The sequence below is a fragment of the Crinia signifera genome, chromosome 9, assembly GCF_055691185.1.
Source record: "Crinia signifera chromosome 9, ASM5569118v1, whole genome shotgun sequence".
In the NCBI taxonomy this organism is placed as follows: domain Eukaryota; kingdom Metazoa; phylum Chordata; class Amphibia; order Anura; family Myobatrachidae; genus Crinia; species Crinia signifera.
The window spans coordinates 3890531-3917083 of NC_139225.1; the positions used below are offsets into that span (position 1 = coordinate 3890531).

A 26553-nucleotide genomic window follows, 5' to 3' on the forward strand; every position below is an offset into this window, starting at 1 on the left:
TATGAGCACACAGGGTCTTCTGTACTGCTGTGCACTCATTGATAGTGTGCTGCTGCTGCTGCTACTAGTAGTAAGTTACTTAGGGTAAGTGATTTTTATTTAGTTAAATACATTTGTTTAATTAGAGTATTTAGTGTCCATCATAATTTGGCTAATTTTATTTTGGTATGGAAAACTACACGTCCAATAAATGTTGCGGACAGTTCAGTATTCACAATAAAATAACTTCATACCCCAAAAACATACTTATATGCTTAGGGAACAATGCACACAAGGTCAAACTGTCTTTGAAATGTATTGCATTGTATACTGTGCGTAAAAATATCACAGCAAATATAAAGTCGCAAGCAAGAAACCCACATTGCAGATGTTAGAATCAATACTTGCAAAACTTCCCAAGATATATTGTTACGAATATTATATATAAACATTTAGCCACAACCAATAAAGCTTAGACACACCCATTTTTTCCAAATATTTAACCTGTGTTGACAGCAGCAGCAGCAGCAGCAGCAGCATTGTAAATATCACCGGGACGATGATGGTGTGGTGGTCAATTTCCCTGCATTTTGTGCATGGAATAGGTCGATATGGTTAAGGTCAAAAGTGGGAAGGTTGGCAGACAAAAGGATGACATGAGTTTTTAATGTTTTTTCCCCGAATTAAATGTAAGACGACATCAGTGTATCGCTGCGCTCGCCATACTTCGGGTACGGTGCCTCGCTAAGCACACTATTATATTCTCCCAAAACGCCATAGTGGATGGTAGGGCATGAAATACCGCCTGTCGGCACAAGTTCACTGAACTTTTTTTTTAAACTCATATCAATCTTTTCTATGTCAACCTAATGCTTGTGTCGGCCCTTCTGACTCTGTCGACATATTTCAGGTGTCGACCTTTGGTGGTCAACCTAATGTATGTTGACCAAGCGACCATATCCCAACTCCTAGATACTCAGTAGTTTCCAATATGGCCCCCTCGCTTTGTGTTTTGCCATCACCACGCTCTCGTGACCATTCCTCTAGTCTACTCCTCTCCAGTGCTCTCCAGGAGGGGCAGGGAAGGAATCTGATGTGATCAGGCCTCACAAATTGCACCATTCTCAGCTTTACAAAGAGGGGGTGGGGCTAAAATGATGTGTCATTTTAAACCTGCCCCCTCCCCGAAGGGCCACGATTTCCAGTATTTGTCTCAGCGGCAGAGGGGGATGCAAGGGATCAGGGAGAATGCGGGAGACTTGCCCGCCTTTCTGGGGGCCCGGGAGAGCCACTTTATTTTCAGCCGGGTAGGCAAGTAGACATAAATCCTCAATCATTTGTTTTACCCTTCACGACGTGAACTTTCCCTTCATGACATTTGTAATGTCACCAACAAATATATTCTCCCCCACAATGACGAATAATACACCTACCCTTTTATCTCTCTCTCTATATGGCGAGATGTACTAAGCCTTATAAAGTGATACAATGGAGAGTGATAAGCCACCATCCAATCAACTCCAACTTGTCATTTTTTAAACCCAGCCTGTGACATGGCAGGTGGGAGCTGATTGGCTGGTGATTTATCATTCTCCATTTTATCACTTTTCAAGCTTGGTACAGCTGTCCATAAGGCTTAGTACACAGGGCCATCTGAACAGCATTGTAGGCCCCGGGCAAAGCGATGCATTTGGGGCCCCTCCACACTCATTCACAGGAAAAAATGTAAACAAGACAAAATCGTAACACCCTCCTGTGCTATTGGTGGATACCTCAAGCCAGCCACCAATCAATATGCTGCCATTCGCTGTCTGGCTATAGGCTGGGAAGCAGGAAGTGAATAACGTCTGATCGCTTTGTTTGTGTGGGACTCACCATTATGGCGACCAGGCAGCATTTTCTGCTGCCTCCCAAGAAGCCCATGGGGGGGGGGGGGGCATGCGTTCGGCAGGGTGATGTTTACCTGTTTGCTAGGCAGTGAAAATACGCAGCCTAGCGCGCAGTCCGAATCGGGCCCAAAGTGCTGGTATGTGCAGACCATGGCTGTCACTCCACCTGTCCGACCTCTTTCTGCCAGGCCTGTCACCACCTCCCCTTTATCACCAGCGAGGAACCCACCGACCGCCGGAGCTGGGCCGCGGCCTCGGTACTGATAACACAAATCAGCCTAAATTATTAATGCTAATCGCCTAAGTGATTTAAATGATCGCTTTCCACGGTGGCTGGGTTCTGCCCTTCGGAGTGTGGCTGGCTCGGTGACAGCCAGCTAGCCAGCAGCTGGTGACCAGGACAGACTGGAAGCGGCTAGCAGTTCAGGCAGCCAACAGATGGACAGCGGAGCTTATACACTTCATTCTCTAGTCTATTAACACATACAGGCTGCCACCCCCCCACCCCTCTCCCATACAAGGCAGCGAGGATCACCATTGTCTGCAAGCCCTGCAGGTTTCAGTGACCCCACAGCCTCGCCGTGTTCCCTGATCTGCACATATTGCAGGAACCTCACAAGCCTGTTTGAGTAGGGACAAAGGTTTCCCTTGAGTGATGTGTTGGGATGAACCAGCCCTTTACAAGGTGTCAGGAGTTACAGCATGTAAACCAAGACTCCTCTGCAGATTCCTTCTCCTCCTGTTGTGCCATGGCTATTCGTTAACCTCTCACGGCGCTATACTCATTGCACGCTGACCTTGTCACCACAGGGACACCATCCAACTTCTTTCTTTTGTGAATAGGGGCACAGTGATTAGTTTCCCCAAAATAAGGCCATCGGAAGAACTCAAACATCTCATGGCAATGTTAGAATCTCTCTGGGATATCAGGGGTCGGCCCTGCTGCAGAAACTCTTTACGCACATTGTCAAGTCATCGGTAGCTTAGCTTACAAAGAGGTTCTGCAAACCCAAAGTGGCCACCATAGCAAACGGCCGTTGAGAGACCGGGTTTCAATGACACCCCTAGGCCAAATCTTCCCATTGTACCCCCAAAGCATAGAAAGGGGACTTGTCGAGAGCTGCTATTAGAAAACAAGTTAAAACTGTAAGTTGAAGGCGAATTAAGGACTTTGTCTGTTACTGCACAATGACTTAGGAACCCCCTGAGGTTACAGCCTATCAATTCACAAGGAACTAGTGACATCACAGGGGTATGTGATTCTACCGCATGCCTCAATGATGTCATTCATTTCAAGTAAAGTGACTGGTTGAATATTGCGAAACGGCTCCTACATGGTGGAGGAGATGGCGGTTACCATTTACGCATTGTTTGGCGGCAAGCTGACTCCCACAAACTTTTGCGAAACATAAAGACCAACATAAATATGCCCCAGTATTATGCTGTAACAGCCGCGGCAGGCCCGTAGGGAGGGCGGTGGATGTGTTTGGCTGGTCAGATCGTTGCTCATAATGATTGGATATCCTGTTGTTGCGCACCAACCCCAGGCCGGTTCCCATGACATGACGTTATCACCGTACACACTGACAAGCTGCCAATGAATTTTGGCTACTGATGAGTCCTTTAGACGCAGAAATCTGATCGCACTGCGCACCGCAGTGTTTGCCCGTATTCCGCCCGCCCCAGCCCTAGGGACAGTGTGACTGGTATGAGGTGCAGTGTAGAGGTCATGATGGGATACTTCCTAGAACAGTGGTCAGGGAACTCGGTCCTCATTACCCCACACAGTGCAGGTTTTGCTGGTAACCCAGCAGGTGCGCAGGTGTACTAATTACTCACAGACACATTTTATAAGGTCCGCAGGTGGAGTTAATTATTTCACTTGTGATTCTGTGAGACCTGCAAAACATGCACTGCGTGGGGTAATGAGGACCGAGTTCCCTGACCACTGGCCTAGGAACAACAACCTTTAATTACCTATAATACTCTTACTATGTATATATCAGACTTTGTCTGACCGTGAGATTATATATATACATATACAGGGAAAAAAGCCGGCACTCCCTTTGCTTGAAGTCGCTGTATGCTGCACCAGGTGCCTTCCTCAGCCATACCCCAAACGAGGGGTGGCACATATAGAGTAGTTTTAGGCGGCACTCCGGCGTCTTTCACAAGAATTATGACCACGCAATTTTCATCAAGATCTTTCGAGTTTAATGCTCGTCATCAGGATGACGAGCATTAAACTCGAAAGATCTTGATGAAAATTGCGTGGTCATAATTCTTGTGAAAGACGCCGGAGTGCCGCCTAAAACGACTCTATATATATATACATACAGATGACCAGCGGTCAGAATACTGGCACTGGCATCCCGAAGGAGGGAATTCCGACAGGGTCAGGTAAGTATACTTGCCCTACCTCTGCGGCCTAACCCTAATCCACACACCCCACCGCCTAAACCTAAGCAAACCATCCCACCTAGCAGTACAACCCTATAAGTGCCTAAACTAAATACTCTGCTCTCTGCATCATAACCATAAGTCCCATCCAATAGTGGCCACACCTAAATTCCCCCCCCCCCCCCCATCCTCGGCCTAAACATCAGGTTGCCGTTTGACTGTATTCTGGTGTCGGCATTCTGACTGGTTTGATTGTCCTGTGTCGGTCATCTGAAGGCAGTCGGCATTGGTATACTGAACGCCAGCATCATTCTCACTGAGATACTGACGGCATCTCGGCTTACTACCCCTCTTCCCTTCTCATCTCAGTGCAAAGGCCCCTATATACTGCCACTGCAACGTCTTCTCCCCTCGGATAAGTCACCCGCGGTCCCCCCATGAGCCACTGGGACCTTCCCAGCAGCAGGATCGCATGCAATCCCAGCCAAGCCTGCCCAGATCAGAAGCAATCCAAGAGATTGCTTCTGCATCCAGGGTGACTTACAGGCTCTGGTGCCATTCGCTTGCAATTTAGTCTCTTTTCCTGCATTTGAGAGCCACATTCGCAGAAAAGAGCCCAATGTTCACGTGACCAGATATGCTTACAGACGCAACAACAACAAAAAAACAATATAACTTACATCAACAGATTTACAATCTATGTGTTAAACATTAGAACGTTTGCCTATTTTCCACAGCAATAACCTTGTGGCTGTACCCACACCACAAACGCCTGTCAATGTTGTGGTTCTTAGTTCATTGGAGACCCGACATCAATAGGTGGGGGGTGCGGTCAAATAGTTTGCTCTTGTTTTGTAATTCAGTATGAGATACTCTGTGCATAACAATGGCCCTTAATTGTGTGTGTGTGATATCCACATCTATTCACATCCTGGAATGTATTACAGGAGAAAAAGCGGGGAAAAGAGGTCAGAAGCGTGAATTTTAAATAAATTAAATCAAAGGAAACAATTGCAAAAATATCAAACAATTTTTTTTTTATAAAAAAAAAAATCTTTAAAAATTTTTTTACAATACTTTTTTGTACATATTTGGCCAATTGTCCACATTTAATCTGTATGACCAACACTGTTCATATTTTCATTTATTTTATCCGTTTGCATTTGGTCAATTTCCAATTTTAATCCCCAACCCCCCCCCCCCCCCCTTAAATGTGTTTCCCGTATTGTTTGCCAATTCTATTAAGTTTAACTTTAAGGCTTTTCTTTCCTTCCTTTCATATGTGAGGTGGTTTCTTTTCCTACCACCATTTTTTTTTTTTTGCAAAATGCGCAGCAACTAATTAAGTCGATAAGGCCTCATTTCTTTGTGATTGGTGCCGGTTTTGCATGTGAAAGGGCCGTGGCTAAACCCTTCGCTATGGATATGGTGGGCAAAAGGGATTGTCCCTAGATGGGGGTTAATGAAGTGACAGAGGAGTTTATATACAACAGCCTGCAAACAACATATGCACACACAATAGCGCAGCCTCGTGAAACTAACTAAAGAAATATCCAACATGGATTGACTTAAACCCAGGGGATAAGTGGTTTAAATTAATCTCATTGAATAAGAAAGACACCAAACAAAACTCTTTAAAATCATATTAAAAATCTATCAAAGGCAACTTGCAGTAGGGGGTGCGGAACTCGGGGGTGAGGGACGGGTGATGTGCAGGCGGCAGCTCTCTCGCATTTACACAGACAAAATGTAAATCAAAAAAACAGATTCTCCAATATTTAATTTCCCTTGTACCTCGCAGAGATTTCACACAAGACATTAATGAAACACAATGCTCTGCTGGAAGTTTATCAGACAGTGCTCAGAGCAGGACCGTGTACGGCGCCTTTGCCAGTTTGATATCATATTCATTTTATGTAGACCCCCAATTAATTAATGGGCTGTCCTTTAGCGCCTGTGAAATGGGGCAGAATTCTTTTTGAGCTGGAAGAGAATTTATTCTCTAGGAAGAACCTGCTCAGATCCTCTTCTATAGGAAGTGAACAAGTTCCGGAACCGGCTCAGATTCTCTTCTATAGGAAGTGAACAAGTTCCGGAACCGGCTCAGATCCTCTTCTTTAGGAAGTGAACAAGTTCCGGAACCTGCTCAGATCCTCTTCTATAGGAAGTGAACAAGTTCCGGAACCTGCTCAGATCCTCTTCTATAGGAAGTGAAGAAGTTCCGGAACCGGCTCAGATCCTCTTCTGTAGGAAGTGAACAAGTTCCGGAACCGGCTCAGATCCTCTTCTATAGGAAGTGAACAAGTTCCGGAACCGGCTCAGATCCTCTTCTATAGGAAGTGAAGAAGTTCCGGAACCGGCTCAGATCCTCTTCTATAGGAAGTGAAGAAGTTCCGGAACCGGCTCAGATCCTCTTCTATAGGAAGTGAAGAAGTTCCGGAACCGGCTCAGAGCCTCTTCTATAGGAAGTGAAGAAGTTCCGGAACCGGCTCAGATCCTCTTCTGTGGGAGGTGAAGAAGTTCCGGAACCGGCTCAGATCCTCTTCTATAGGAAGTGAACAAGTTCCGGAACCGGCTCAGATCCTCTTCTATAGGAAGTGAACAAGTTCCGGAACCGGCTCAGATCCTCTTCTATAGGAAGTGAACAAGTTCCGGAACCTGCTCAGATCCTCTTCTATAGGAAGTGAACAAGTTCCGGAACCGGCTCAGATCCTCTTCTATAGGAAGTGAACAAGTTCCGGAACCCGCTCAGATCCTCTTCTATAGGAAGTGAACAAGTTCCGGAACCGGCTCAGATCCTCTTCTATAGGAAGTGAACAAGTTCCGGAACCGGCTCAGATCCTCTTCTATAGGATATGAATAAGTTCCGGAACCTGCGGGGCAGAGATTCATCATCAAAAACGAAACGTCTGACAACACTCAAAATGGAAAGGCCGGTAAATTGGGGATGGGTCATAGGGTCGACTGTATGAAGGTCGACATACATTAGGTTGGGCACTGACGGCCAACAGGGCTTAGGTTGACACCAACATGGCTATGGTTGACACAAGCGTTAGACATTCAATAGGTCAACATTTTTTAATACTTTTTGTCCCGAATGTCGTCATGGACACCATCCTATTCCGTGCGGATGATTTGCGAGTGCAAATCATCACGGCACAGGGCACGCTTTATGGCGGGCTGATTTTGCTTAAAAGCACTCGCACCTCCATAGGGGTGTGAGCAATTTTAAGCGAATTTGGCCCAGCGAAGGACGCGAGATCTGCGTCATTCGGGTGCCGTATTTAGCATTTAAATGGAGGTGCACTTGGGAGGAGGGTCATATTGAGACTCCGCTGTTCATTAAGCCCACGGACCGCGATACCATTTTACATAATCAAAGTTTTCATCCAAAGCCCCTAAAATTTGGGCTTCCGTACCCGCAGTTTCTGCGAGCACGGCGAGTACTCAGCAAAGATGTTGATGCACTACAGCATATTGAAGAAATGATATTGGGTTTCCGTGAACGGGGTTATTTACTGGAGGATCTTATCCAAGCCAAAAATAAAGCTATGTTCCCGTGGAGCCTATTGGTTAGTTATCCCGTGAAAGGGGAAAAGCGTAACTCTGCAGGTAACATAGTATTCGGTGTATGGACTCTGCCTGGATTGTGGGAGGAAACAAACGCCGCACAGTTAGGGCCACAGTGGGACTCAAACCCATGACGTCAGCGCTGCTCACCATTACCCTACCCATACTGCCCCACTAAGGAACTGTATTGGCCAGGGATAAATTAGAACGATAGAGGGTTATGTATGTGGTTAGTATCGGGGCTCATGGTGTTATGCTGCTGGTTTGTATGGCAGTGTGTACGGTGTATGTGATGGTACCGGAATGTACGGTGCTGTACTTCTAATGATAAATGGGAGTTTTTCCACCCATGCAACTTCATTTCACACATGATGTTTATTAGTCACCCGTTCAGTCAACGGAACAACAAAGGGCTGTAACGTGAGATAGTGGAACCCCGTGGCCCTGTGACATCTTTATGAGTTCTTGTCTTTTATTCTCTTGAGTATGAAACAAAAAGAGAAGGACTGATGTAACTCCCAGCAGTGGTTTCTGGGCGGAACAAAAAACTCCAGCAGAGAGTAGGCTGCAGCCAGGTCTAGGATTACATATGCTGCAGGGACAGACAGAACTCAGGGAGAACATTGCTCCTACTTCCACCGCCTTCATTCCTCCAACTACTGCGTGGTGTCTGGTGCAGGGAAAGGGTCCTTCCAACCAAGAGATGGGCTTAGAGGATGTCATGTCCTGACAAGGGCTCATTACAGCCAGTTACAGACCATGGGGGGAGATGTATCGAGCTTTGGAGGAAGCTGAAGTTGACATATTGCAGCTGACAATCCGGGGAGATTTATCAAAGCGTATACAGGTCATAAGCGTGGTCCAACGAGAGATCATACGTACAAATACAAATACGATCCGCTTCTGACCACAGTGGAAGCCGACGGATCAGACGAACAGCGCGTCTGATCTGAGGGCTGACCACTCAACCCGCGCATCATGCGTTCAGTGTACACGATCCGTCGAAGTTGTGTGGATCGTGTGCACATTGTTCTGCTGGCTGGCTGGCGAGAGAGAGAGATATAACTAACCAATCAGTTTCTATCATTTTACAGGTTGTCTTTCTCCAAACTTCGAAATCTCCCCCTGTGTAATAATATGTAATTATTTGCCAGAGTTTAGGTCTTTCACGCTGATCTTAGAAACAGAGAAACTAATAATAGCTTTATTACAAAAAAAATAATAGACTTTTTAATTTGATCAGGTATGCCGAGAGTGTAAGGCTTAATAGCAAAGACTGATTAAAATATTTTTATTCTATTTCAGATATTAAATAATGACCACAATTAAAACTGTACTCTTTTGTTGGAACTGAAGAATACTAATTCCAGCTTTATTACATGATTGTTAGTCTTTGCGTATTGAAGTTGGTGTGAGAAGGGTGCGCGGCCATTGTGGAAACTGGATGAATTGTACAATATAAAACAGGACTCCGTACAATTCCTCTGTATGTAAAAAGCAGGATTGCAGTAGCTTGTACTCGCTTGGGAAGGTGAGAACTTAGTACTGCGTCTCTATACACCATATTCCGCAGACCATATAGCTTGAGTTGAAGATCTTGCGGCTTCCCATAGGTGTTATGAGAGTTTGGTGCATCTCTGGTTTCTTAGGTTGATTGTCACCGAATTCCACTTCTCAGGTCTCCTGATCATTACCCGGAATATTCTTTGTTTTCTTCTGCTTGGAAGGAAGTCCGCTGGAGAATTCAGACATCAGCAAATCCGAGAACCGCTGCTTCATTCTCACCGGCTTGCGTCCTTTATCTCTGCAAGATGGCATAAAGAAATTAACCGCAATGATGGGCCACCACTAATACAATTCACACAACACCCATTGTAATACAAGTATTCCACATTAATCCAATAACGTGTCATCTCTTATCCCATCAATGCTGCGTAGATCAAGAAAAGGCCTCAGAGCTGTATATAGATGCGGCACGGACAACAGAAGACCCCTTCGTTCCGAGTGATGGCCTGTACGTGGGGTCCGCTCACCAGCTTGTTTGGCCAGCCAGAGGCTGAGCGGCTGTTTGGGTTGTGGGTGTATGCATCGCTAGCATTTGGACCTGATCATGTAAGGGGCTGATTCTCCGCAGAACGCATATAACAGGGTCACTTCTCAGGCCTGGTTGCTTTGAGCCATCACATTGTAACACTTCATCTTACAGTTTTTTAGCCCTTTAAAAAAAAATTTTAAACTCAAATTATTCTCTTTCATCTAAGTAACACCCCCCCCAAAAGCTGCTTCTTACTAATGTAACAGTTTGTAAATGACTTAAACCTCTCACTAGTGTGACGTCTTGTGGCAGTCGGCTTGTGCTGTCCTTGGGATTCTGTATCCTGGACTTGAACATTAGTGTTAAAGCCACCATTAACTATGCAATTTGGGCCCGAATTCACTCAATTCCGAACGATCGGGCTGAGATCTCCACGGTCCGCTTTCCGAGAGGCGGGCAGGAAATAAAAAAGAAAAAACATACACAACAACGTGCTGCTGAGAGAGCTGCATCAAGTGCCAAATTGCATGTGAGGCTCTCAGGAAGCTGCCGGGCAACAAGAGCGAAACAATGTCACTTTGCAAAAAATCAGTTTGCGGAGGGAGCTGAATAAAATAGTAAAACGAAAAACACAAAAAATTGACAAAATAAGAAGTATAGACGTATCCAGGAGCCAAAAGGTTAAAGATATTGTCCGTAGTGAAACAATCAGCTTCTACCGATCAGATTACAGAAAGTTACCTCAAGACCTATTGGTTGCTATGGGAAATGGTTCATCTTATACTTCTGGTACAAACACTCCATGGAAGTGCAAATTGTAAATGAAGGAGGTGACGCGGGGAATCCCCACTTTGGCTTTAGATATTTTAAAACATTGACCCATTCAGAAACAATGAAAATATTTCAAATGAAGACTAGATGAGCGGGTTTCGTTTTACTCGGTTCTGAAATCTGGGTGGTGTTGGCGGTCACGTGTTTTAGACAGCCAATAAGATCCCGCTTTGAGATCAGAGTAAAACCGAACCCGCTCATCTCTAATGAAGGCCACGCCTATATTTTTTGGGAATCATGTATTTTTTTTATTGAGTTTTGAGAATTCAAAAACAATAAAAAGAAAAACAAACAATAAGAAGGGGAGCAATATTCAAACAATGGCCACGCCTATATTTAATTAAGTCACATGCCTTTGAAAGAAAAGTCCGATCAGCGTAATATAAAAAAAAAAAAAAAAAAACTGTAAAAATTAAATTTAAATTCTAGAAATGTTGACATTTAAATAAAAATGAGTTTATATACGGAGTGTAAGATGAAATAGGATGCGATAAACCTGACAGGTGAGATATCATGGATACGTAGCTCTGTGGGTTGTTGGCGCACAGAAGGGAAGCGCAGGTAGTACCAGCCTCATCATGTGCTTGTAATCCCCCAGTAATTAATGGCTCAGAACACGTCAGCAGCACAGCCTGAAGAGGGGACCATGCTGAGAGCCTGCCCCGCGCAGTACGTGACATGTTTGGTGTTGTCTGCCGATGGAGAGTCAGATGTCAGACCAATACAAAGGTCACCGCTGAATTCCACTAATCACCTTATTAGCGGCGAGGCACCTACATGTCATAATAAAGGCTCGAGGGAGAAGAAAGGACAAGTCAGGGTTAGGGGGGGGGGGGGGGGGGGAGAGCTTGCTATGTCCTGGGGACATCTAGAACACGGCCGCAGATCACAGCAGTAATTGACCAGTTGGTCCTTTTGTTTTTGCCACTTGTATGAACAAACGCAGGCACAAAATCAAACAGGGATATTATCGCGTCTTCAATGAATGCTGCCATTATCGCCCCCACCGCATGCTCGCTTTGCCCCTGGCCCGAACAAAGAGTCAATTTGCGGCCAAGCTGGAAGGATCCGGGCCTTTCTACACTTGGGCCAAGGGGTAAAATGACAGAAGTGGCCCTATGGGGGGTATTCTACCAACTCAAATTCCAGCAGTGCATACTAGGGCAGTGATGGCCAACCTTGACGCTCCAGCTGTTGTTGAACTACACATCCCAGCATACCCTGCTACAGCTCTGCTAAAACTGATGCAGGGCATGCTGGGATGTGTAGTTCAACAACAGCTGGAGTGTCAAGGTTAGCCATCACTGTACAAGTGCATTGTGGTTACTTTGTGCCCACATACATGCCAATATTGGGACAGGGCTGTAGAACCACAAGGCCCAGCATGGACTGCCTTACAGGGGTGTCATTTCACATTAGTAAAACCACAGACTATACAAACTATATCTCATTACGTGGTGGGTAGAAAATGGCCCCGGGCCCCTTTCTGTGCAACCAAGAGATAACGGAACAGATAAAATAGGGGTCTATTTACGAAGTCCTAGAGAGCGAAAATGGAGAGGGATAAAGTACCAGCCAATCTAATCCTAACTGCCATGTTACAGGCTTTGCTCGGAATGGATTGGCTGGTACTTTATCCTCTCTTTCCCTACAAGGCATCTCGTCCCATGGAGAGTGTCACGATGGAAAGCGTCACTATGGAATGCGTCCCGTGTATTGGCCGTGCAGCAGGGGCGATCGGGTGACGACGCTAGTGACTGCAGACACCCAGAAAATGTTCAGATTCGGCTGAAAATGACAAAAATCGGGCCGCTGTGGGTCCAGTGATTTAGTCCATTGACCCCAAAGTTCCAACCAGCCAGCTTATCTAACATTATTAAACACATGTGGCAGTTAGGAGCTGACTATCTTTCTCCACAGTACACTAGAGTATACAATGATATTACCGACAGGTGCAAAATGCTGACATGCAAAATGCTGACATGCATTATGCAGACATTTAAAAATGTTGACAGGTCAAAAAGTAGACATGAGTTACAGTGGGGTTAGAGTTAGATTAGAATTGTGTGTCAAGCGCAGCGAGGGGATGCGGTACACTTATATGGTGTCCACGTCGACCTAACAACCTCCCCCCCCCCCCCCCCCAAAAAAAAAAAAGAAGAAAGAAAATTAGGGCATTCAGACAGTGTCGGAATAATGCATGTTGGCATTTTGACCATGTTGGAATAATGCATGTCGGCATTTTGACCATGTTGAAATAATGCATGTCGGCATTTTGAGCAGGTCTGTAATTTGACTGTGGGCCAAATTATACTGTACCCGTAAATGGACCCTTAAGAGAGAAAACAACCAACTCCTAGGTCTCATTTTTAAAAGGTTATGGGTCATAAAGTGGACTAAATGAAGGTCAACATACATTGAGTTAACTACTGTAGGCCGACAGGGCTTCGGTTGACGTGGCTAAGGTTGACATGGTCTATGTAGACAATGGGTAGGTTGATAGTAAAAAGGTTGACATGGGTTTTTCACGTTTTTGTCCTGAATGTCCAACACAGTCGTTATGGACTCCATCTAAGTAGTGTACCGCACACTACCATATTCTCCCACCACACAGTAGGGTATGACACACCGCCTGTCGGCTAAAAAAAAAAAAAACACAAGAAAAAAAAAATCATGTTGACCTTACCACTGCCTACCTAATGCGGTGTCAACCTTCCGACACGTCAACCTTAACCATATCGAACTACTTCAGTTGTCGACCCAATGTATCTTCATTGAATTTAACTAGTGACCATATCCCTTTCTAAAACACAGTCTGTAACTGTACTTTATCTCTCTCCAATGCTTGGCGTGAACAGACCACATACTTCTACTGCTAAGGTAGTTCACCAAGATGAACAAACTACAGCCTTAAATGTCGTTCGCACGCTGTCCCTGCAGGCAATAATGGGTTAAACGAGGATGATTGACATGCGAGGCAGAGTGCCGCCACGTGAATAGATATTATGTGAATGTGTCGGCGAGATGTTAACGTGCTCGGACATGCCAGGAACGTCTGGGACCTCCTCTAACTTCTGTACACAATCCCGGCAGAATCAGACTTTGGGATCAGAGTCATTATCAACAAAATGTCCGGCTTACTCCCCCCTGCGTGATACCCAGTCTCTTTTTAATTGGGGTTTTAACCTGGTTCCTTTTCAGCCATGACAGGGTATGAAATGAGCTTATTTTGTGGGGCTGGCGGAACCATCCTGATCCCTTTGTGGCTCAGCCTTCATGGTCAACATGCTTTGGGAAGAATCAGACAATACCACAGACAGGCGCGTTATACCGCGCTCACCAAACTTCTGTGTCGCCTCTCACAAACATGCAAATGACAACCTGAGAATGCAGACGGGGACGAAACCAGCCACACCGGGCCACGTACGCCATCTGCTCACAGGCTGGTAACACCGCGCACTATTCCGCTTTCACTTATTTTAAGTTCTTTCCCCTTTCTGTAAAGTAGACTTTGTAAAAAACAGAATGTAAAGGAAGCTCCACAGAACAGAATTGGACGGATTATGTTCTACGCAATTTACTTATATTTACTGGTCCGGTGCCTCTATGGTCTCCGGAATGTGCATCCTCCACCTGACCTAATTATACCTGTGAGACCCCAGTGCGCAGCTCAGGAGTTACGCAAATATGACAAATACAAATAAACACCAATTATATATAGTGTAAGTCTCTATTTTACTCAAATGGTTTATATGGAAAATTCATGTGGCACCAATGACACCATTTTCTGGATGGAGCGTTGCGGACTGAGGCGCTGATTGCTGGGTGCGTGCGCGGCGCAGGAATGTATCCCATGTAAGCATAAGATTTTGAAAGCAAGAGCTAAAATGTAAAGAAAATGTAATAAAAAGCTTGGTACTTGTTTCCTAGAACGGCGCCCAGATTTTCTACGTACGGCCATGTAGGGAAATCGCATCGCATGGGCCATTATAGCGGCATGCGATGCGATTTTTCGATGTCATTTTTTTCAATGGTCTTTTTCCCCACTATATTGCATCACACCTCCCGCAAAAACTCATGCGATCGCATGCGATTTTATAGGGTGTGCGATGCCATGACATAAGCTATACAATGATATGATTGTATGTCCTAAAAATAGGTTTTACGCACCCCCCCACTATCGACGCCACCCCAAAGAGTGGCAAGCGCACCGAGCCCCGCGAGGGGCAGCGGAACGCGTCCTCCGACTTTTTCATACCCACGTCGGCGTGGAGTTGATTTTATATAGTGTATAGTATTCACTGACAGAGAGCAGTGAATACATTACATAGGAAAATCGCATTGCATGCCATACAATAACGGCAAGCGATGCGATTTTACTACGCAGAATAGCCCACTATGCAAATGCCGTAGTGGGCGCCGTGCTAGGAAACAAGTACCAAAAGCTTTAATACATTTCTGCAGTTTTCCCCTCAGAATGTTTTGCATTTATTATTATTAAATGACCACAAGAACTTTTCCAAACTATTTCTAATAAACAGGTATTTGAGGAACATTGTTATTTGTCCAGTACGTCATCATCATTTATCATTTCCGGTTTCCTTATAACGAAGGCAGACATTTTTAGGCTGGACCAAACAGGACCCAAAATGACCAATGCACTAGGGGGATTATTCTGGTTCACTTGCAAAGGCAAATTCACTCTAGACAAAACCATGTGCACTGCAGGTGGGGCAGATGTAACGTGCAGAGAGTTAGATTTGGGTGTTATAGTGTTTCTGTGCAGGATAAATACTGGCTGCTTTATTTTGACACTGCAATACATTTTGACGTAAAAAAAACCCTCCCAAATCTAACGCTGTCTGCACATGTTACATCAGCCCCACCTGCAGTGCACGTTTACCTTTGTGAGTGAACCAGAATAACCGCCTAGGTACCAGACACCTGTCACAAAATGGCTGCCATCCCCGCTTTCAATGTAGATCACCTCTCCTAGGTGTGCATTTACTTCAATAATGATGCATTATGGGGGAAGAACTGAAATTCTGCCCAGTATGTTTGCATTCCCCTTTCCAACAACATGTCCTGGAAATCTATTCCAAGCATCTGTTGCCCATTTCTAGGGCATAATAGGCTGCGCAGTGATGTGAGCACAGTTATGGATATTGAGAGTTAGCGTTTCAGCTGGCGAGAAGGGATCACAACTTGTGAGCTGGCTTTTTGGACTCAATTCTCTTTAAATGATCTCTTAATGATCAGTTAAGGTCCTTAAATGTTCCTTTGTGCTCCAGAACTCGACACGTTCATGCTCCCCGGGAGCTCCTCTTGTTATCAGCAGCAAGAACGTATAAGTGCAAAGACCTCGACTCTAGTCAACATAATCGCATGACACACCAGCGGCCGGCAGTCAGCGCAGAGCCTGACAGCCCTTACAGACGGCCTCATGCTATGTAACGTGCTACTTATCTGCTAATCACACTATTCTTTTCCTCAATAAAGCCTGGATAAATCCTTCTAGTCATGGGGTGAGAAGCTGGAAGGAGGGGGCGGATAAGGTTTAGAACCAGTTATCCATCTGCCTCTCGGAGCTGCAGACGGCACTGAGACAATGGGTCAGTCCATCACAGAAGAACAGGGTTCTCACTGCACCATACTGCTTGATGATCACTTCCCATATGGTACATACTGTATATGGGGTTCGGGGACAGTACCGTTACGGAAGGGGTCATCGAAATACATAAAACATATGATATCAGCATAAATGGGGTTTGTGCACATCACTCGCTGCAGAGCATTGCAGGACATTCCCGTACCGTCATCTCATCATTTGTGAGATAAAGAAGCAGCTGTGCTCATTTTTAGTTACAATGGTTCTGACTGGTTGGCCACAGTCTTGTTTTTGCCCTGTGCGTTAGATACCGCCTGTCCTCTGCTGCTGCAGCATTACACAGAGTCTCCAGCAGGGGGTGCTCAGCACAACGGAGTATCGCTTTACCGCTAAAGGCTTCTTCTCATAAACATTTCAGACGGCGGACATGGGAAGAGCATAAAATCCCTCTTGGAGGTGAAGATTTTATATTAAATGGGTCACTGCATTATTATTATTTTGTGGATACTACATACAGTCAAATATACCATATGCACCTACGACTGCCCCCTCTCCCCCCTTCCTTCACCCACCAAGTCAGCTGAAATGATGATTAGATATGCAAAGCGGTTTTGGCAGCAGGCGAATTAGAACATTTGAAGTCCACCAGCTCCTTCAGGGACACAGGCCACCTACTCAAAGTGTCTCTAGTCTTCACAATGGGGAGGTGGCCATTTTGTGGGTACTACCCAATATGCTACAAGGGCATGATGTCTCTACTTTCTAATGGACTGGCTGATGTGGTTTGATCCGGCCTGGCACACCGCTGCGGGCGCAGGATCCCACATCCATGTTATTTGTGATTTCTGTGACAGAATCTTACCTCTTGTGCTGGTCCTTACTCTGCTTCTTTCCCACCAGTTGCTGGCTGAGGTTGTGCGGAGCGTCTCTCAGGCCGAAGCTTTTGGCCACATGGCCGAGGTGTAGGGAGCGGATATGGAAGACGTGCTTTAGATCCTTGGGGTATGTGGCGTATGAGCGGATATAAGATTGCAGCGCTAGGGGGAGAGAGAGAGAAGTGTAAGAAGCTTGGTCCTAGCGCAATGTACATTCTAGGGAAACGCCATTGTGGGACAAGGGTACCACAGACAGACATCAATTAACCATAGCAACCAACATTTACTACAAATAACCCAATCAGAACCCCCTGCATGCTCCTGGGTCATTACAGGCCAATCACATATCAAAGGGTGTTTTAAGGGCGGTTTTCATCTCAATTCGATTTAAAGTGAAGTTTTGTAATGTGAATCAGGCCCTTCACCTATAAAGGTCACAGGAAAGAGCAGCTGCACACAAAATTAGCATTCTTGTACATTTAGACTATTGGAGAAGACGCTGCCGGGCAGCGGCGGGACTCGGGAGCAGCAGAACACTTAAAAAAAAAGCCCATACAAACGCATAGGAAGCCATTGATTGGCTGAGACCTCTCTCAGCCAATTAGCGATTGGCTGAGAGAGGTCTCAGCCAATCAATGGCTTCCTATGCGTTTGTACGGGCTTTTTTTTTTAAGTGTTCTGCTCCCGGCGCCACTCGCGCTGCCTGGCAGCGTCTTCTCCTGCCCGGCTCTCTGCGCTGCCCCCACTGCTCCCGCTGACGGCAGCTTCTTCTCCTCCTCTGCCGGGCTCCCTGCGCCGCTCCCCTGATTACTCCTCCCAGCTCTGGTAGGTCCCCCCAACAGCTGCAGTCCCCGCACGGCTCCGGGCAGCACATAAGATTTAGAAAATCTTATGTGCAGCCCGTCCAACCTGCCGACTCCGATCCGATGCACACGGGGCCGCGCATCGGGTCGGAGGGCATGTCTCCATATGCGATTTGGGCCGATTTTACGGCCCGATTCATCCGAATCAGGCAAAATCGTGCCCGAATCGCATAGTGTATGTGCTACGTCAGTATATACGTTTTACCAGCTGATCGGGATGGATACAATGTATTCAGATTTAGGGAATCTCTGGTAGTCTAATCTCCATAAGCAAAATGTAGGCAGATCCAGCGGGATCGTTCATTTATTAAAAATAGAGTAAAGGAAGCCAAAATCAATCCCATTTAAAAGGTTATTTCATTATATTTTAAGTTAGGGTGTAATTATCCGAGACCGGCATTAAGTGACATTTGGCTTATGTATGCTTTGTACAAATTATGCAGCTAAAATCTCTGCTTTTATCTTCCAAGTGCAGCTTTTAATTTGGATGTTTGCGAGGAAGGCAACGAATGATGGGGGATTTTTTTCTTTTTTGGCTTTATGTAAAAAGCTGATCAATCAAGTTCAACTTTCTCCGTCTCTTTCCGTGGATGTGGCCAAAGTGTGCAGGGGTCGCATGTGGCTAAAAATCGGTTTAGGTACTTGTTTCCTAGCACGGTGCCCACTAAGCAAATTGCTTAGTGGGCTATTCTGCGTAGGGAAAATGCATTGCATGGGCCATTTTAGTGCCATGCGATGCGATGTAATTTATGCACTGCTCTGTATGCCCCAGGGGATCGCATCGCATCTCCTGCAAAATTGCATGCGATGCCATTAAATTAGCTATACAATAATATCATTGTATATACACTATCCACGCCACCCCGAAGTGTGGTGAGCGCAGCGGCGGAACGTGTCCTCCGACGTTTTTATACGCCCCATGTCGGTTGATTTTCTATAGTGTGTCGAGCGCAGCGAGCCACGAGCCCTAAGCGTGGTGAGCGCAGCGAGGGGACCCGGAATACATGTAAAGTAATCCCCTGCGCTCGCCACACTATATGAAATCAACTTCACGACGACGTGGATAGTGGGGGTATGAAAACATCCATCGGAGGCGTTCCGCCGCACCTCGCCACGCTTTGGGGTGGCGTGGATAGTGGGGGGTGCGTAAAAAAATCATTGTATGTCATACAATGATATTATTGTATAGCTAAAGTAATGGCATCGCACACCCTATAAAATCGCATGCGATTTTGCGGGAGGTGCGATGCAATGTGATCCCCTGGGGCATACAGAGCAGTGAATAAATTACAAAATCGCATCGCAGGGCACTAAAATTGCCCATGCGATGCGATTTCACTACGTTAACGTACGTAGGAAATCTGGGTGCCCTGCTAGGAAACAAGTACCTCGGTTTAAAATTGATAAATAGCGGCAGATAAAATCGATAGGGGTTTGTGATATACATCCAAACGCATGACTCTCAAAAGGGTAATTAAAACAAATTCACTAGGTGACACAGCACTAAATTAAACAAAGTAAATCGGTCTATATTAAATCGGTCTAAATATTTAGCATTTTTGTTTAATATAAATAGGTTTTTCCCTTCACAACCGCTAATAATTAATATAAATGTGTGCGTGTGTTAGTGAGAGAAGCACAGAGAGCTGTGCGTGTGTTAGTGAGAGAAGCACAGAGAGCTGTGCGTGTGTTAGTGAGAGAAGCACAGAGAGCTGTGCGTGTGCTATTGAGAGAAGCACAGAGAGCTGTGCGTGTGTTAGTGAGAGAAGCACAGAGAGCTGTGCGTGTGTTAGTGAGAGAAGCACAGAGAGCTGTGCGTGTGTTAGTGAGAGAAGCACAGAGAGCTGTGCGTGTGTTAGTGAGAGAAGCACAGAGAGCTGTGCGTGTGTTAGTGAGAGAAGCACAGAGCTGTGCGTGTGTTAGTGAGAGAAGCACAGAGAGCTGTGCGTGTGTTAGTGAGAGAAGCACAGAGAGCTGTGCGTGTGTTAGTGAGAAAAAGCACAGAGAGCTGTGCGTGTGTTAGTGAGAAAAAGCACAGAGAGCTGTGCGTGTGTTAGTGAGAGAAGCACAGAGAGCTGTGCGTGTGTTAGTGAGAGAAGCACAGAGAGCTGTGCGTGTGTTAGTGAGAGAAGCACAGAGAGCTGTGCGTGTGTTAGTGAGAGAAGCAGAGAGAGCTGTGCGTGTGTTAGTGAGAGAAGCAGAGAGCTGTGTGTTAGTGAGAGAAGCAGAGAGCTGTGTGTTAGTGAGAGAAGCAGAGAGCTGTGTGTTAGTGAGAGAAGCAGAGAGCTGTGTGTTAGTGAGAGAAGCAGAGCTGTGTGTTAGTGAGAGAAGCAGAGAGCTGTGTGTTAGTGAGAGAAGCAGAGAGCTGTGTGTTAGTGAGAGAAGCAGAGAGCTGTGTGTTAGTGAGAGAAGCAGAGAGCTGTGTGTTAGTGAGAGAAGCAGAGAGCTGTGTGTGTGTTAGTGAGAGAAGCAGAGAGAGCTGTGTGTGTGTTAGTGAGAGAAGCAGAGAGAGCTGTGTGTGTGTTAGTGAGAGAAGCAGAGAGCTGTGTGTGTTTTAGTGAGAGAAGCAGAGAGCTGTGTGTGTTAGTGAGAGAAGCAGAGAGCTGTGTGTGTTAGTGAAAGAAGCAGAGAGCTGTGTGTGTGTTAGTGAAAGAAGCAGAGAGCTGTGTGTGTTAGTGAGAGAAGCAGAGAGAGCTGTGTGTGTTTTAGTGAGAAAAGCAGAGAGGTGTATGCAGGGCTGGCACAACTCGCTCAGCAGAGCCTACAAAGCAGGGAGGCGCCAGGCTGAAGAGGTGCTACCCCTGCTCTGCTGGTGTACGTACCTGTTGCTGCGCCACTCCGACAGAGGAGACCGCAGCTGTGTATATAATACGGTGGCCATAAAACAAGCCGCCATTTCTCCTCTGCCCCAGTTATAGGAAAGCAAGGGAAAGAGTTAGCGACCACAGCGCTGGCCTGCAGAGCTTCATATTGCTGCTGCGGCGGCGAGTGTAACATAAAGCCAAAGTCCCACTCCCCGCAATACCCGGAAGTGCTTGAAGCCCAGGACAACAAGTAGTTCATCCCCTGGGCAAGGAGGGATATAAACTCCCACTGAAAAAGAGCATGTAATTAACCTGGGCAACGAGCATTTAATCATCCATGGAAATTATCATGTAATTCCTGGTGGCAGTGAGCATGAAACCCCTGGCAACGAGCATGTAGGTAATGCTCAGTGTGCACAGTCGGCATGTGGTGTCTCTGTAGAGCAATGGTAGGACACTGGCGGAACGCGGTCGGACTCCAGACAGCAAAGTACAGGAAATTTACGTCGTCACTGAAAGCAAGACCCTAATTCAGAGCTGGTCACAGGGCACATTTTGTTTGCAAATGGACAAAACCGTGCTGCACCGCAGATGAGGCAGATGTACCATGTGCGGAAAGAGTTAGATTTGGGTGGGGTGTGTTCAAACTGAAATCTATATTGCAGTCTTAAAATAATGCAGACAGTATTTACTCTGCACAGAAACATAACAACTCCCCTACTATTTGTGGCCGTAGGAAGTTTAAAAAGTATAAATTGGATGATGTGACGACAGCAAAGTGGGAAGTGCTGGGGCCCCGCCCCTCACACTATCCTCACACTACACATGTCCTTGGATGCTGTGCTGTCCTGTTCTGTCTGTCTGGAATTAAGCAATATTGTATAATATATTATTTTGGATAAATATGTAATTACGTGTCATTTATTTATCCTCGAACTTAACAGTGGATTTATTCCCAACTTATCATATCCAACTCTCTCTGCACGTTACATCTGCCCCATCTGCAGTGCAGCATGGTTTTGTCGATTTGCAAACAAAATGTGCTCTGTGATCCAGTCTGAATTAGGCCCTTTTTCCATTTTAACAAAGCCAATGAAGTTGAAGAAAACTGTGGTCTTGGAATGTAGATTTTAGGAAAAGTTACTTCTTACCCTTCTTTGCCCATAATGATGTCTCTGTATTGGCATGTACGTAATCTTCAAACTTTGTCTGCAAGACGGTACCTCTTTCCCGTATTGTCTGGGGGTCCGCACTGTCGGCCTTCTGTAAGGATAAGAGGGGGAGGAGGGGGGGGGGGCAATGAGTGTTGGTAGACTGGTAGGGAGGAGGGTTAAATTAAAAGATGGAGACTGTGAATAATAAAGGCGTTTAGAATAGATTTAATAACAGTAAAATGACACAGCCTCCCTCCCTAGGGCCAGCTAGGGTAATCCTTTCAATATTAATGGTAAAAGAACAGAAATTACATTGTAATAAAATTGTTGGAGGAAGGGGAAAAGCGAGTGGAGGAGAGAGAACGTAGGGAGGAGAGCGGACGCCCAGCGTTTAGATGCTACGTATTAACCCTTCCTATACAGAGTGGTCGGTAATTCAAACCATCTCCACTGGAAACTGAAGACAGAAGCAAAGGTTTATCTTCATGTTCCACAATACTTCAGTAATAGAACAGTTGCCAGTTTTGCATTTATTGAAGAAAAGGGGGAGATTTCACATTTGTTCAGCCCCGGTAAGATGACGGGGTACCTGCAGACACCAACTTGCACCAAAAAGTCAAAATTAAAACCAAACAGAAAACAGTAGACTCATTGCTTTACAATGCAAAGAATTAAATTACCCCTGGTAAAGAACCACGAGTGAAACCGGTTGTAGCCTCAGGCTCAATGCCCATTAAAGTAGTGTTCATACTAGCACCAGCTATCTTTGAAATTCCATGCAGTTCCTCTTCCCTGCCTGGGGTGTCGCTGTCTGCTGTAGTGCTTCTAGCACAGTGTGGTCTGTATATCAGGACTGATATGCAAACCAGACCTGTGCTAGAAACACCACAGCAGACAGCGACACCCCAGGCAGGGAACAGGAACTGCATGGGTTTTCAAATATGGCAGGTGCTAGAATGAACACTACATTAAAGTACCATGTTAATACACAGAATCTGGGTGTTACAGCAGTCACAGCACCAGATAACCCCTGAGTTATCAAGAATCCCCCCCTACCACCTTTGAAAAAGTTGCCACATGACAACGAAACATGTTAGGTAGCATCTGCCTTTTGTAACTGCTGTTGGACTTATTGAGGACGTTGGACTCTCCAAATCCCATTAGCTCCTGTTTCACCTACATTCCCCCTGGAATGGTGTCCGGAAAATTGCCAAATACATTTATTGGGATACCCCCACCTGCCCATTTTGGATTACAACTATCGCATTCTAGAGTGAATACCTCTTTACTTGAGGACTGCCACCAGTGGTACAGGGTGATCCTGCAAGGTACCTGGACTCCCCTACTTTCCACTGAACCAAGTACGGACACAACCAGAGAACTTTGACTACAGCACGAGAAACCAGGGGATACTCCATCGTCTAAGTATACCTCTTAAGTCCTTCATTCTTAAATTGATATCAATCCATTAAATTTTACGGCCAAATTTTACACTTGATGCAACGAATAGAAAATATTTCTTAATGTTTGACTATATGAATTTTTTTTATTTTATTGTAATACCCAATTGATCCAATTTATTCATCCAGCGCTCCACCACACTTTTTGTTTTTTTTTCCTGTATATTTATCTGGGACACCCCCTAGTGGGAGCTGCTTGACAACACACCCACAAAAGGCGCCTGTTCTTTTTTTACCCATTTAGCCTTTTTTTGAACACAAATGATAACTTGCTTTACGGAACCTATGGTACATAGTATATCTTGGCAACTATAATGATGCATTATAGGACTCATGGCTTAAATGAGGCACAGTGAGGGGAGAACGGTGTCAGGCTGCAGGTTTGAGGGGCAGGAAAGGAACTTAAAAATAAACAAAAACCAACGCACAGGTGTTTTCCGGCCTAATTTGGTGGTGGCATTAGTATTTATAGAGTACATCACACCATGGGTATAACTCTCAAACTTGGAACTCCCAACAGGCCATGGTATCAGGATTTCAATCTGTCTGCCCAAAACAGGCATATAATATATGATCCAGCAAAACACATTAAAATCACTGGGTATGGTACAGCGCCTAACAGTCGGGATTCTGACTGTAAAGTATACCAACATCGGAATCCCAACTTCCGGTACTCTAACAGGGGGGAGAGCGCATTGAAGCCCCTTGCGGGCTCATTCTGCAATCGCCACACTGCGGGCTCAATGGCTCGCTACAGGTTCTAATTTCCCTCTACATGGGTCATGGACCCCCATGAGGAAGAATAGCTCCTGTAAGGCGGGATCCAGGCTGTTGGGCATTTAACAGTAGGGATTCCAATGTCGGTATACTAGCTGTTGGAATATCAACTGTCGGGAGGTCATCCAGCACCCAAATTACCTGTGCCTTACATAGTTACATAGTAGGTGAGGCTGAATAAAGACTTGCGTCCATCTAGTTCAACCTATGTTTATAGTAGCTAATCCCTTGTTGTATAGTATGTTATGATATTTTGGAGAAGGATTATGTTTCTTATTCGTACCCGTGGATGTTTTTCTCCAATAAATGTTTATCCAACCTTATTTTGAACGCATTCATTGTGTCGGCCGACACCACTTCTCCAGGAAGAGAGTTCCACAGTTTGACTGCTCTGACTGTAAAGAAATTTTTTCTTCTAGATGATCAAAATCTTTTTTCTTCTAATCTAAACTCGTGCCCTTGCGTCCTAGAGTCCTTTCAAGTAGAAAAAGGGTGTTTGACTGTTCCGTATATTGGCCCCCGATATATTTGTACATTTCGAGCAGGTCTCCCCTTAAACGTCTCTTCTAGTGTGAATAGTCCCAAATTGCTTAATCTCTCATCATACCTTAAATTATCCATTCCCCCAATAAGCTTTGTTGCTCTTTTTTGGATTTTTTCTAATTCTATGATGTCCTTTTTATAGTGCGGGGCCCAGAACTGCACTGCGTATTTGAGGTGCGGTCTAACCAATGATTTGTACAGAGGCATAATCACTTTTGAGTCCCTAGTTTCCATGCCCGTTTTAATACATGCCAGAGTTTTATTGGCCTTTTTTGTTGCTATATTACATTGAGCACTACATCCCAGTTTGTGGTCTATTTGGACTCCTAGATCCTGTTCGAGTACTGATTTACCCAATTCATCCCCGCTTAGGTTATAACTAGCACACTGGTTATGTCTCCCAAGGTGCATGACCTTACATTTGTTCACATTGAACCTCATCTTCCACTTTTTTGCCCACTCATCTAGATTGTCAAGATCATTTTGAAGCGCGGTGACATCTTCTGGTGATTTAATTACTCTGCTCAGTTGTGTATCATCCGCAAAGATGGATACATTGCTGAGTAACCCCATCCCAATATCGTTAATATAAATGTTAAACAAAATGGGCCCTAGAACCGAACCCTGTGGCACTCCACTTAGTAGTGGTATCATATTTGAAACGGCACTGTTCACAAGTTCAAAGAAATCCTAAAAACATGACCTGCTGGATGAATGTAGATGCATGCAAGGGTCACCATTATAATTAATGCCTTTCACAGCACTGTGGTACGCATGTATTGCCAGGTTTTCCACCTGGTTCTTAACAGCCCCTTACGCAGTTTATCATACTAGTTCAGAATTTTCCAAATCCAAGACCTCATGCCCTACTCTCAGTCCAGATACCCAGGATATCCATATATGAGCTCATATCTCAATGTTTACCTCAGTCATACCCCTTTCACGCAGAAAAACAAAATAACTGATTAAAACATTTCTGCCCGGTAATTTACCTTTTAACATGGGTCCTTTTCTTGTGTGAAAGGGTCCACCTGAGTCGAAATTCACAGGTCTTCTACCCAGGAATTTACCAGGGTCAAAGACCCGGGAATTGACCCTTTTACACAGAATAAATACCCATATTAATATGCAAATTGCTAAGTAGAAATGTTTAACGCTATAAATATGCTTTTCTTTGTAAAATTGGGCTCAAGCTGTTCCCCGGCACTCCAATGTAGAGTAAAAGCCGGGATTTAGGGACTATTCTGTCTGAAAGTGGTATTAGTTTTATTTTCCCACCTGGGCTTGAACAAGGGCATCCCTAATGTCTGGACTGTAAATGGGCCAGGGCAGCCATGTTTGGGAACCACTGTAGTAGCACATCGCTAGGAGTCTGCTTCCTTTTGCAGGGTTACCTATTTCAGATCTTGCACTAAGTAGGATCCTCGGCTAGCTCGCCTCAGTAATAGGCACTGCACGCCCTGGGATCTGCTACATGCAGGGGAAGAATGTCTGGCTTTTGAGTGGATGGCTTTGATTACTCTTCCAATCATCATCAGACAATCCCACCTGACTGAGCATCGTACCCATCCCTTATCAATACAGCATCAGACTGGCTAACTGGGATTAGGTCCCACACACCAAAGACTGTGACCCTACAATATGAGCAAAAAGTAGTGGTTCCGTATGAGCGCGCCCCAACAAGGAGCTGGGAACAGAAGTAAAATGACAGCTGTCAGTTGGAAACTCCCGCTGCTTCAGAGATCTGGATTCTAAAATAAACATT

The 26553-nt window shown here is 45.3% G+C and overlaps 1 protein-coding gene across 1 annotated transcript in view; it reads right to left on the bottom strand.

Annotated features, from left to right (window-relative positions):
* Positions 1-8973: 8973 nt before the first annotated feature.
* Positions 8974-26553, bottom strand: part of DDX31 (DEAD-box helicase 31) — a 73141-nt gene continuing 55561 nt past the window's right edge. Inside the window, exons 18-20 of the mRNA XM_083160928.1 lie at positions 22006-22117; positions 17175-17349; positions 8974-9642 (exon numbers count right to left, since the gene is read on the bottom strand). Coding sequence (XP_083017054.1) covers positions 9513-9642; positions 17175-17349; positions 22006-22117 — 417 coding nt within the window. The 3' untranslated portion in view covers positions 8974-9512. The remainder of the gene's footprint in view (positions 9643-17174; positions 17350-22005; positions 22118-26553) is intronic.